Genomic DNA, 12,566 nt, shown 5'->3' on the forward strand with positions numbered 1-12,566 from the left:
AGTCAGACATGACTGAGCGACTTCACTTTCCCTTTTCACTTTCATGCATTGGAGAAGGAAATGGCAACCCAATCCAGTGTTCTTGGCTGGAGAATCCCAGGGACGGCGGAGCCTGGTAGGCTGCTATTTATGGGGTCACACAGAGTTGGACACGACTGAAGCGACTTAGCAGCAGCAGCAATCTTACCATGATTTTCCACTAAGCTTCCATTCCTGTTGTCTGAGATGTGTTTTTCATATTTGTCTTCAGCTGCTGACCTTTCTTCATGCTGCTTTGGGGAAAAAAAGAAAGACCTCAGATGAAAATATTTACCTTCCTATCACCAGATCTGTTCTATTGGCATCTATATGTGTGTGTATTAGTTGCTCAGTCGTATCTGACTCTTTGTGACCCCATGAACTATAGCCTGCCAGGCTCTTCTGTCCATGGAATTCTCCAGGCAAGTATACTGGAGTGAGTAGCCATCCCTTCTCCGGGGGATCTTCCCGATCCAGGGATCAAACCTGGGTCTCCCACATCGCAGGCGGATTCTTCACCAATCTGAGCCGTCAGAGAATCCCATCAACATCTGCATCGATCTCCTTATATTGCGTTGAAGGAAGTCTCCCTCTTTCTGTCAAAGACGTTTTCATTTCTCATCCAGGTATCTACTTAAAAGTCATTGTTGCTCTCCTTCTGCTTTTTCCTACATCATTCTCTCTCATTTCATGATGTAAGTATCCTACAGCACAGAGGCAAGCTAACACAGATCTTAAAGCAATCCCCATCCAGCATGCCTTATCAAATCTTTTTCCTTTTCACAAAAGAATTGTCTAAACTAGTGCTGTCCTGGTTTTAATATTAGACACATGTTAAACATACAATGTGAGCTACATATGTAACTGAAACCATGGGATTCTCCAGGCAAGAATACTGGAGTAGGTAGGCATTCCCTTCTTCAGCAGATCTTCCTGACTCAGGGATTGAACCTGGGCCTCCTGCGTTGCAGGCATATTCCTTTACTGTCTGAGCCAAGAGGTGAAACTCCATATAATAATGTGAGCCACATATGAAATCAAAAATTATATAGTGGCTACATTTAAAAAAAAAGGTGAAAAATAAACTCAAAAGGACTTGAAGACTTAAACATAAGACATGACACCATAAAACTCCTAAATCCAGTGAATATTTCTCTGTCTAGGTCTTTGTCAGCCTTTTAGTAGCATTTAACTCAGTTAACCACCAATTTTTTGAAATAATTTCATCCATTGCCTTTTATGACACCTTATTCTCGTATTTTGCTTTTTCCACCTTTGGCTATTCTTAATCTCCTGTGGTGTCGTCTTCTTTTACCCCCAGCCATTGGGTTTTGGTATTTTTGAGAGCTCATTTCAGGACTCTTCTCTAAATAATACTCTTCTTAAATGAGTCCATCTATCCTGTGGTATTTAGAGCCATCTGTATGTTGTCATCTTGCAGATTTAATTGTCTCACTCAGTCATCTTCTCTGAGTTCCATAGTGATATAACCAGCTCTCTACTTGCATCTCCAATGGGACACTTTATTATGCCCCATTTAGAACTTGTGATTTAATTTTCTCCCCCAAGTCTTTTTTCAGGAAATGGCACAATTATCTGTCTCCTGAAATTAGTATGCTCAATAATATAAGAATTGTCTTGGCTTGTTTCTTTACCTTTGTATCCTTACTATCCTTAATCCTGTTTGTTATTTCTCAAAAATGTATCTTTAGTATTCATTTTCTTCTCTTCATCACTAGGAATATCATCATGACCCAAGTTTCCATCATCTCTCACCTGGCTTCCTTACTGATCTTACTATACTTAGTCTTGCCTTTCCACCAATCTGTTCACACGGGAGCCAGAATAATTTCTTAAGAATGAAATCAGATTATCGGTTATTCCACCTGATAAAAACCTCCAAGATTTTCTTTTGCACTTAGATAAAATCTAAACTACCTGTTATCATATTGTTTGTGACGCTTCCCTTGCTTGTCTTCCGAGCCTCATCCTATGCTGCTTGCTGCATCACTTATACTAAATCAGTTTATATTGCCTTTCTCTTAGTTCCTTCCCATCAATTTTTATTCCTTCAATGTCTATTTATTTGCTTTTTCTGGAATTTCAATCTCTATCTTTTTGCAGGGCTAGCTTTGTTTTATCCAGAGTAGTTCCCTCCTGTTATAATTTTTCATAACCTCCTTAATAGCATTTATAAGTCTTTAGTTACTTGTTCACATTTTGTTTTTTGACTTCCCTATTGTAATGTTAGCACCCTGAGAACAGGGAGAGATGTCTCTTTTCTAGCATAAAATATTGTCTAGGGTATTTTAGATTCTCAGTTAACACTTGAATAGATTAAAGCAAGGATAGAAATAAGGAACATAAGCTCAATAATAGTAGTTTAGGCTGTGTAGAAATGTAAAACTTCTGCTTGTCAGACTCCCTCTATAAGACCTTCCATAAACCTGGGGGGAAAAATGATGGTACATAGTATACTGGTGTCAATAACCTATAAAAACTATGGGCAACACTAACACCTCAGTGTAAAAAAAATGAGCAAAAGACATGAACCAATAATTAATGAGAGAGAGAAATGACTAACATACATGAGAACAATTACTAATTTTCCCCCAGTGTCTAAAACATGCAAATTAAACATGTCATTTTTGCCTCAGATTTTCAAAGATTGGAAAAATAGTGTTATTAAGGTTGGGATAAGAGAATTTACATGTAGCTAGAAGGAATATTAATTTGATACAGTCTTTCTGGAAAACACTGTGAGAGTTTCACTGACTTCTTTTATGGCAACTTACAGTTCAGCATAAAAGTTTGTATGGCATTTCTAGGCCAAAAGAAATACCTAATGGTTCTGTTTATTAAATAGATCTAAACAAGAGTAGTTTTTTTGTGTTGTCTTTGACCAATGTCACTGTATTTCCTTCAAAAAATGTAAATACTCCAAAGTGTGTTTGAGTTCACTGCAGTGCCCTAGTGCACTGAGGAACAAAGTTTGAGAACCATGATAATGGAAGTATGGTCAAGAAAATCTAAGTGCCATGATTCAGTCATTCTTCTTCTAGGAACCTGTCCTAAGAAAAGAATTAAATAGGAACAGAGATTTATGTACAAAGTTCTTCTACTCGATAGCAACCACCAAACATTGGTGTACTTACTTCAAGGAAACAGGTGTTCTTATTGGTTGTTAAGTCCCTCTCAGATTGTAGCACCTGGCAAGCAGGTCTCAGTAGTGACTCTCTGCAGGAGTTGCAGACCATCATTTCTGTAGCTGCACAGTGAAAGCAGTCTTAGTTTTAAAATTCCAGTCTCCAGTTTCAAAGCTTAGCACTTGATCCTGATTAAATGAAATTATCCTGTATTAATTTTAGGATAAAAAGTTTAAGTAGTTTTTGCTTTTCCTCCAGGTGGTGAGGATTTGGTACTGAGATTAAGTTGCTGCTAGTTAATGATCGGGAGACACTGTTAAGCAGAGAGCACCCAAATTCAAGTCCTGGCCTATTTGTTGCTGGCAGTATGGTCTTGAGCATGTTTTTAAGCTTTCTGAGCATCTCTTTTGCTGGTATGCCCAGTTCAAGTTGATGGCTGTGCTTCTCAAGTGACATTTTATTTGTGGGGCTGCTTTGTAATGTTAAGTATACATGGATATTACTATTTTTTTCAATCTAGCTAAAAATCTAGAGACTTCTTTTCACTTCATGTTCCATATCTTATTTTCTCAATAAGCTATATGTGTTTTATCATTTTTATTTTACTGTTAGAGAACAGTAGAAACTGAACAGAAATTGAACAGAGTAGAACAGGAGAAATTGCACAAATTTCTTTTGTCAGGTCAGAAAAGAACTGGAGCTCTTAGCGTTTTAACATGACGGGCCTTTTACTTGTCATAATAAGTTTCATACCTACTTCCATGTCAGGTGCTAAGCAAAGAACTTTACACACTGTTTCATTTAACTCATACAACAAAGCTGCTATTTAGGTGCTGTTGTAATACTCTTTGTAGATAAGGAGGCCAGAGCTCAGAGAGGTTAAGTTGTTTATCCAAGCTCACCTTCCGTTTAGTGGCAGAGCCTAGATTTTAACCCAGGCCTTCTGATGCTACAGCCTAGGATCTATGTACCACTTTGTTAGACTATCTTATTTTGCCACTATATGGCCTTCTGTTTCATGAAGATATAATAAATATTTTAAATATATTTTTAAAAGTTCTGAATTGAATGCTTTTATTGTTAGTAATACAGTAAAGCCTTTTATTCGTATGGTCTCCAATTCACATTTAAGAACATAGATTAAACCCAGTAGCATAGGTTGAAGCAGAAGCACCAGATCTTTCCATTCTATGGTTTTCTAAAATGTACAAGGCATTGTTATTTTTTATTAGATATCTAAAAATTGGGTGTTATCTATAATCATTAAATTGTTATTGCTAGATAAAAGTTGACTTTGTTGGCCGGAGTTATTAACTCAATTGTATTCAGTCTTAACAATGATCCTTTTTAAAAAGATAGAAACTGTGATGTAACAAAGGTTGGTACTCTTTCCCTTTCTCCTTTCCAGGCGGTCTTTAGTGGCAGACTGAAGGCCAGAGGGAATATCTTGCTGAGCCAGAAGCTCCAGATGATTCTTAAAGACTATGCCAAGCTCTGAAGGATGTACTACGTTATTAATTAAAACAGAAAAATTAAATACTCTCTTTGCCTAAATATGCAGAAATAACCCAGCAAAAATGATCAAAATTAAGGTACAAGGAGAACTGCTTAACATTTCAGAACCCAGATAACTTTCAGATTTTTATTTTCTACTAATTTTTCATGTTATTATTTTTACAAGAAATTGTAAGCTGGCACATGATTATCCTTCTGTCCTTAGACCAATGTCTTCATAATAAAAAGTTTTCACCCAAGTCCAATCTCTTTAGAATTGTGATAGCATTTATAAGTTGTAAGGAAAATTAAATGAATAGAGGCTACTTTGATGTCTTTTACATTTTATTATTTTCTCTTCTCTGATTTACTGATACCCCAATTTTAACATGAATTTTCGTATTGTACTCATTTACATACTTTGCTATAATAGAGTTCCATTTTAAGGCAAGATAAAGGTCTTTGTGTGTTTCCACATTTTCTTTAAAATTTAGCAGTAGTTGATTTACAGTATCAACTACTTACAAAACAGTAAGATGGTAGGCTCTGAGAGAGGGCATCAGAGGGCAGTCACAGAAAACTAGCCAATCTGATTACATGGATCACAGCCTTGTCTAACTAAATGAAACTAAGCCATGCCGTATAGGGCCACCCAAGATGGACACGTCATGGTGGAGAGTCCTGACAAAATGTGGCTCACTGGAGAAGGGAATTGCAAACCACTTCAGTATTCTTGCCTTGAGAACCCCATGAACAGTATGAAAAGGCAAAAAGATAGGACAGTGAAAGATGAATTCCCCAGGTCTGTAGGTGCCCAATATGCTACTGGAGATCAGTGGAGAAATAACTCCAGAAAGAATGAAGGGATGGAGCCAAAGCAAAAACAACACCCAGTTGTGGATGTGACTGGTGTTAGAAGCAAGGTCTGATACTATAAACAGCAAGATTGCATAGGAACCTGGAATGTTAGGTCCATGAATCAAGGCAAATTGGAAGTGGTCAAACAGGAGATAGCAAGAGTGAACATAGATATTCTAGGAATCAGCGAACTAAAATGGACTGGAATGGGTGAATTTAACTCAGATGACCATTATATTTACCACTGTGGGCAGGAATCCCTTAGAAGAAATGGAGTAGCCATCATAGTCAACAAAAGAGTCCAAAATGCAGTACTTGGATGCAATCTCAAAAACGAAGAATGATCTCTGTTCATTTCCAAGGCAAACCATTCAATATCATGGGAATCCAAGTCTATGCCCTGACCAGTAATGCTGAAGAAGCTAAAGTCCAACGTTTCTGTGAATACCTAAAAATCTTTCAGAACTAACACCCAAAAAAGAGGTCCTTTTCATTATAGGGGACTGGAATGCAAAAGTAGGAAATCAAGAAACACCTGGAATAACAGGCAAATTTGGCCTTGGAGTACAGAATGAAGCAGGACAAAGGCTAATAGAGTTTTGCCAAGAGAACACACTGATCATAGCAAACACCCTCTTCCACCAACACCAGAGAAGACTGTACACATGGACATCACCAGATGGCCAACGCTGAAATCAGATTGATTATATTCTTTGCAGCCAAAGATGGAGAAGCTCTATATAGTCAGCAAAAACAAGACCAAGAGCTGACTGTGGCTCAGATCATGAGCTCCTTATTGCCAAATTCAGACTTAAATTGAAGAAAGTGGGGAAAACCACTAGACCATTCAGGTATGACCTAAATCAAATCCCTTATGATTATACAGTGGAAGTGAGAAATAGATTTAAGGGACTAAATCTGATAGAGAGAGTGCCTGATGAACTATGGACAGAGGTTCATGACATTGTACAGGAGACATGGATCAAGACCATCCCCAAGAAAAAGAAATGCAAAAAAGCAAAATGGTTATCTGAGGAGGCCTTACAAATTGCTATGAGAAGAAAAGTGAAAAGCAAAGGAGAAGAGGAAAGATATACCCATTAAAATGCAGAGTACCAAAAATAGCAAGGAGAGGTAAGAAAGCCTTCCTCAGTGATCAATGCAAAGAAATAGAGAAAAACAATAGAATGGGAAGACTAGAGATCTCTTGAAGAAAATTAAAGATGCCAAGAGACCATTTCATGCAAAGACAGGATCAATAAAGGACAGAAATGGTATGGACCTAACAGAAGCAGAAGATATTAAGAAGAGGTGGCAAGAATACACAGAACTGTACAAAAAAGATCTTCATGACCCAGATAGTCACAATGGTGTGATCACTGACCTAGAGCCAGACATCCTGGAATGTGAAGTCAAGTGGGCCTTAGGAAGCATCACTACGAACAAAACTAGTGGAGTGATGGAATTCCAGTTGAGCTATTTCAAATGCTGAAAGATGATGCTGTGTAAGTGCTGCACTCAATATGTCAGCAAATTTGGAAAATTCAGCAGTGGCTACAGGACTGGAAATGGTCAGTTTTTATTCCAATCCCAAAGAAAGGCAATGCCAAAGAATGCTCACACTACTGCACAATTGCACTCATCTCACACGCTAGTAAAGTAATGCTCAAAATTCTCCAAGCCAGGCTTCAACAGTATGTGAACCATGAACTTACAAATGTTCAAGGTGGTTTTAGAAAAGTCGGAGGAACCAGAGATCAAATTGCCAACATCCATTGGATCATCGAAAAAGCAAGAAAGTTCCAGAAAAACATCTATTTCTGCTTTATTGACTATGCCAAAGCCTTTGACTGCATGGATTACAATAAACTGTGGAAAATTCTGAAAGAGATGGAAATACCAGACCACCTGACCTGCCTCTTGAGAAATTTGTCTGCAAGTCAGGAAGCAACAGTTAGAACTGGACATGGAACAACAGACTGGTTCCAAATAGGAAAAGGAGTATGTCAAGGCTGTATATTATCATCCTGCTTATTTAATTTATAGGCAGAGTACATCATGAGAAATGCTGGGCTGGAGAAAGCACAAGCTGGAATCAACATTGCTGGGAGAAATATCAATAACCTCAAATATGCAGATGACACCACCCTTATGGCAGAAAGTGAAAAAGAATTAAAGAGCCTCTTGATGAAAGTGAAAGAGGAGAGTGAAAAAGTTGACTTAAAGCTCAACATTCAGAAAACTAAGATCATGGCATCCGGTCCCATCACTTCATGGCAAATAGATGGGAAAACAGTGGAAACAGTGGCTGACTTTATTTTTTTGGGCTCCATAATCACTGCAGATGGTGACTGCAGCCATGAAAAAAATATGCTTTCTCCTTGGAACGAAAGTTATCACCAATCTAGACAGCATATTAAAAAGCAGAGACATTACTTTGCCAACAAAGGTCTGACTAGTCAAGGCTATGGTTTTTCCAGTAGTCATGTATGGATGTGAGAGTTGGACTATAAAGAAAGCTGAGTGCCGAATAATTGACGCTTTTGAACTGTGGTGTTGGAGAAGACTCTTGAGAGTCCCTGGACAGCAAGGAGATCCAACCAGTCCATCCTAAAGACCAGTCCTGGGTATTCATTGGAAGGACTGATGTTGAAGCTGAAACTCCAATACTTTGGCCACCTGATGGAAAGAGCTGAGTCATTTGAGAAGACCCTGATTCTGGGAAAGATTGGGGGCAGGAGGAGAAGGGGACAACAGAGGATGAGATGGTTGGATGGCATCACCGACTCAATGGAAATGAGTTTGGGTAAACTCTGGGAGTTGGTGATGGACAGGGAGGCCTGGCATGCTGCAGTCCATGGGGTCACAAAGAGTTGGACACGACTGAGCGACTGAACTGAACTGATTTACAACATTGAGTTAGTTTTAGGTGTACAACTTCAGATTCTTTTTCTTTATAGATTTTTACAAGATATTGATTATAGTTCCCTGTGTGTGTGCTCAGTTGCTCAGTTGTGTCTGACTCTGACCCCATGGACCAAGCCCACCAGGCTCTTCTTTCCATGGGATTTTGCAGATAAGAATACTGGTGTGGATTGCTATTTCCTCCTCCAGGAGATCTTCCTTATCCAGGGATCAAACCTGCATCTCCTGCATTGGCAGGTGGATTCTTTACCACTGAACCACTTGGGAACCCCATCCCTATGCTATATGGTAAATCCTTGTTGTTTGTCTATTCTGTATATATTAGTGTGTGTCTGTTAATCCCATACTCCTAATTTCTCTCTCCCTCCCCTTCTTCCTTTGGTAACCATAAGTTTATTTTAAGTGTCTGTGAGTCTATTTCTATTTTATAAATAAGCTGATTTGTAGTATTTTTTAGATTCTACATGTAAATGGTATTATATAATGTTTGTCTTTCTCTGTCTTACTTCACTTAGTATGATAATCTCTGAGTCCATCCATGTTGTTGCAAATGACAATATTTCATTCTTTTCTATGACTGTGTAGTATCCCATTGTGTGTGTGTGCTCCACAGCTTCTTTATCCATTTATCTATTGATCGTCATTTAGGTTGCTGCCTTGTCTTGGCTATTGTAAATAGTGCTGCGATGAATGTTGGTGTGTATGTGTCTTTTCCAATTAGAGTTTTCATCTTTCCTATCAATCATATGGCAACTCTATTTTTAGTTTTTAAAGGAACCTCCATACTGTTTTCCATAGTGGCTGCACCAATTTACCTTCCAATAGTTGATGAGAGTTCTCTTTTCTCCACACCCTCTCCAGAATTTATTATTTGTAGACTTTTTGATGTTGACCGTGCTGACTGGTGTGAAGTGATACCTCATTGCCATTTTGATTTTCATTTCTCTAGTAATTAGTGATGTTGAGCATCATTTCATGTGCTTATTGACTGTTTATATTTCTTCTTTGGAGAGATGTCTAGGCCTTCTCTCTATTTTTGGATTGGATTGTTTGTTTTTGTTTTTTTGATATTGTTATATGAGCTATTTATATATTTTGGAAATTAAACCTTGTTGTTTGCATTGTTTGCAAATATTTTCTCCAGTCCATAGGTTGTCTTGCTGTTTGTTTATGGTTTCCTTTGCTGTGCATAGGCTTATAAATTTGATTAGGTTCCACTTGTTTATTTTTGCTTTTATTTCTTTTGCCCTGGGAGTTTGAGCTAAGAAAATATCATTGTGATTTATGTCTGAGAATGTTTGCCTGTGTTCTCTTCTAGGAGTTCTGTGGTTTTGTGTCTTATATTTAAACGTTTAAGCTATTTTGAGCTGATTTTTGTGTATGGTGTGAGGGAGTTTCTAACTTCATTGATTTACATGCATCTGTCTAGCTTTTGTAACACCGCTTGCTGAAGAGACTGTCTTTTCTCCATTGTATATTCTTGCCTCTTTTGTTGAAGATTAATCTACCATAGGTGTGTGGGTTTATTTCTGGGCTTTCTGTTCTGTTCCATTGATCTGTGTATCTGTTTTTGTGCTAATACCGGCCATTTTGACTACTGTGGCTTTGTAGTATTATCTGAAGTCTGGGAGGGTTATTCCTCAAGCATTGTTCTTTTTTCCTCAGGGTTGCTTTGGCAATTCTTGGTCTTTTGTGATTCCATGTATATTTTTGCATTATATGTTCTAACTCTGTAAAAAAAGTGTCATGGACAATTTGCAAGGGATCGCAGTGAATCTGCAGATTGCTTTGTGTTGTATATTCATTTTAACAATATTAATTCTTCTACTCCAAGAGCATGGATTATCTTGAAATTTCTTTGTATCATCTTCAATTTCCTTTATCAGTGGTTTTTAAGTTCTCGGTATATAGGTGTTTTCACCACCTTGGTTAGGTTTATTCATAGAATTTTTTTTTTAATGTGATTTTTAGATGTGATTTTTTTTGTTTTTACTTTCTCTTTCTGATATTTCATTGTTACTGTGAAGAAATGCACAGATTTCTGTATATTAATCCTGTATTCTGTTATCTTGCTGAATTCATTTATTAGTTCTAATGTTTTTGTATAGAGTCTTCAGGGTTTTTCTAAATATAATATTATGTCCTCGGCATTGAAGGCAAAAGGAGAAGGGGGCAGCAGAGGATGAAGTAGTTAGCTAGCACCCCTGACTCAATGGGCATAAATTTGAGCCTAACTCCAGGAGATAGTTGGAGAAGAAAATGGCAACCCACTCCAGTATTCTTGCCTGGAGAATGCCAGGGATGGGAGCCTGGTGGGCTGCTGTCTATGGGGTCTCACAGAGTCGGACACGACTGACGTGACTTAACGGTAGCTAAGTACTCCAGGAGTACTCTCTCTGGGAGACAGTGGAGTACAGAGGAGCTGGGCATGCTACAGTCCATGGGGTTGCAAAGAGTCAGACATGACTTAGCAACTGGACAACAACAACAGCCTTTGCAAATAGTGACAGTTTTACTTCTTCCTTTCTAAATTGGATGACTTTTACTTATTTTCTTGCCTAATTACTGTGGTTAATTTAACACTGTGCTGATTAAAAGTGGAAAGAGTGGGCCTCCTTGTCTTGTCCCTAGTCTTATAGGAAAAGCTTTCAGCTTTCTACCGTTGCATATGATGTTAGCTCTGTACTTGTCATATATGGCCTTAATTACATTGAGGTATGATCCCTCTGTATCCACTTTGTTGAGAGTTGTTATTATAAGTGGATGTTGAATTTTGTCACATGCTTTTCTGCATCTATTGAGATGATCATCCAATTTTTATCCATACATTTTGCTGATGTATGGTGTATCACATAGACTAATTTGTAGATGTTGAACCATCCTTGAATGCCTGGGATAAATCCCACTCAGTCAAGGTATGTAATCCTTTTAATGTATTGTTGAATTTGGTTTGCTAATATTTTGTTGAGGATTTTTGTATCTATGTTTATCAGTGATATAGATCTGTAATTTTATAGCGTCATTCTTGTCTGGTTTTAGTATAAAGGTTATGCTGGCTTTGTAAAATGAGTTTGGAAGAGTTTCTTCCTCTTCTAATTTTGGAGAAGTTTTAGAAGGATTGATATAAATTCTCCTTGGAGTGTTTGGTAGAATTCACTGTGAAGCTGTCTGGTCCTGGACATTTTTTTGGGGAGGTTTTTGAATACTTATTCAACCTCCTTACTAATAATTCGTCTCTTCAGATTTCTTATTTCTTCATTATTCAGTGTTGGGGCATTGTACATTTCTAGGAATTTATTTATTTCTTCTAGATTATCCAGTTGTTGGTGTTATTCATAGTAGTCTCTTGTGATCCTTTTTTATTTCTGTGATATCAGTTGTAACATTTCCTATTTCATTTCTGATTTTATTTATTTGTGTTTTCTCTGTCTCTTTTTTTGGAGGGGGTGAGTCTAGGTAAAGATTTGACCCATTGTTCAAGGGTCAAGTATAGTTTCTGCAAACACATGCCCAAAATAAACATGTGATCTTCCTCTCCACTCCTAAGTCTGTATTATTTTGTTGTAGTTAAGAACATCACCTTTTGCTGAGTTAAAATCAGAGTGATCCTTGACTTTTCTCTTCCTCACACCCCACATTCAACCTTACCAACTCTTGTCACTTCTACCTCCTGAATATTTAAGGATTTTTCTCCATATCACTGCTACCCAAGTACTGGCACTATAGTACTTGATAGTTCATGGCTTTCCAACTGGTCTCTAGTCTTTCACCACCACCCTCCTACCTTCCACTTCCCTGCAGCCTCTAGAGGTTAACACATCTGAACTTCCCGGGTTAACAATCCCCAGCTTAGAAACCTGTGATGATTCCTACTTGGTTATCTTAACTCTCAGACCCTTTGCTGCTAAGTCGCTTCAGTCGTGTCCGACTCTGTGTGATCCCAGAGACGGCAGCCCACCAGGCTCCTCCGTCCCTGGGATTCTCCAGGCAAGAACACTGGAGTGGGTTGCCATTTCCTTCTCCGTCAGACCCTTTAGCATGGTTCAAGTTTGCATCAGTTGGAATTCTTTCAGTGGCAAGTAATAAAGCCACTTCGAATTGGCATGAAACTTTTTCATCAAATTG

General features: G+C 38.0%; 1 protein-coding gene across 1 annotated transcript in view; it reads left to right on the top strand.

The window, feature by feature from the left end:
* The window catches only part of HSD17B4 (hydroxysteroid 17-beta dehydrogenase 4), a 99,753-nt gene extending 94,769 nt beyond the window's left edge, over positions 1 to 4,984 (top strand). Inside the window, exon 24 of the mRNA XM_027546952.1 lies at positions 4,573 to 4,984. Within this exon, the coding sequence (XP_027402753.1) occupies positions 4,573 to 4,662 (90 nt within the window). The 3' untranslated portion in view covers positions 4,663 to 4,984. The remainder of the gene's footprint in view (positions 1 to 4,572) is intronic.
* Positions 4,985 to 12,566: the final 7,582 nt, after the last annotated feature.

This window comes from Bos indicus x Bos taurus, chromosome 7 (assembly GCF_003369695.1).
Source record: "Bos indicus x Bos taurus breed Angus x Brahman F1 hybrid chromosome 7, Bos_hybrid_MaternalHap_v2.0, whole genome shotgun sequence".
NCBI lineage: Eukaryota > Metazoa > Chordata > Mammalia > Artiodactyla > Bovidae > Bos > Bos indicus x Bos taurus.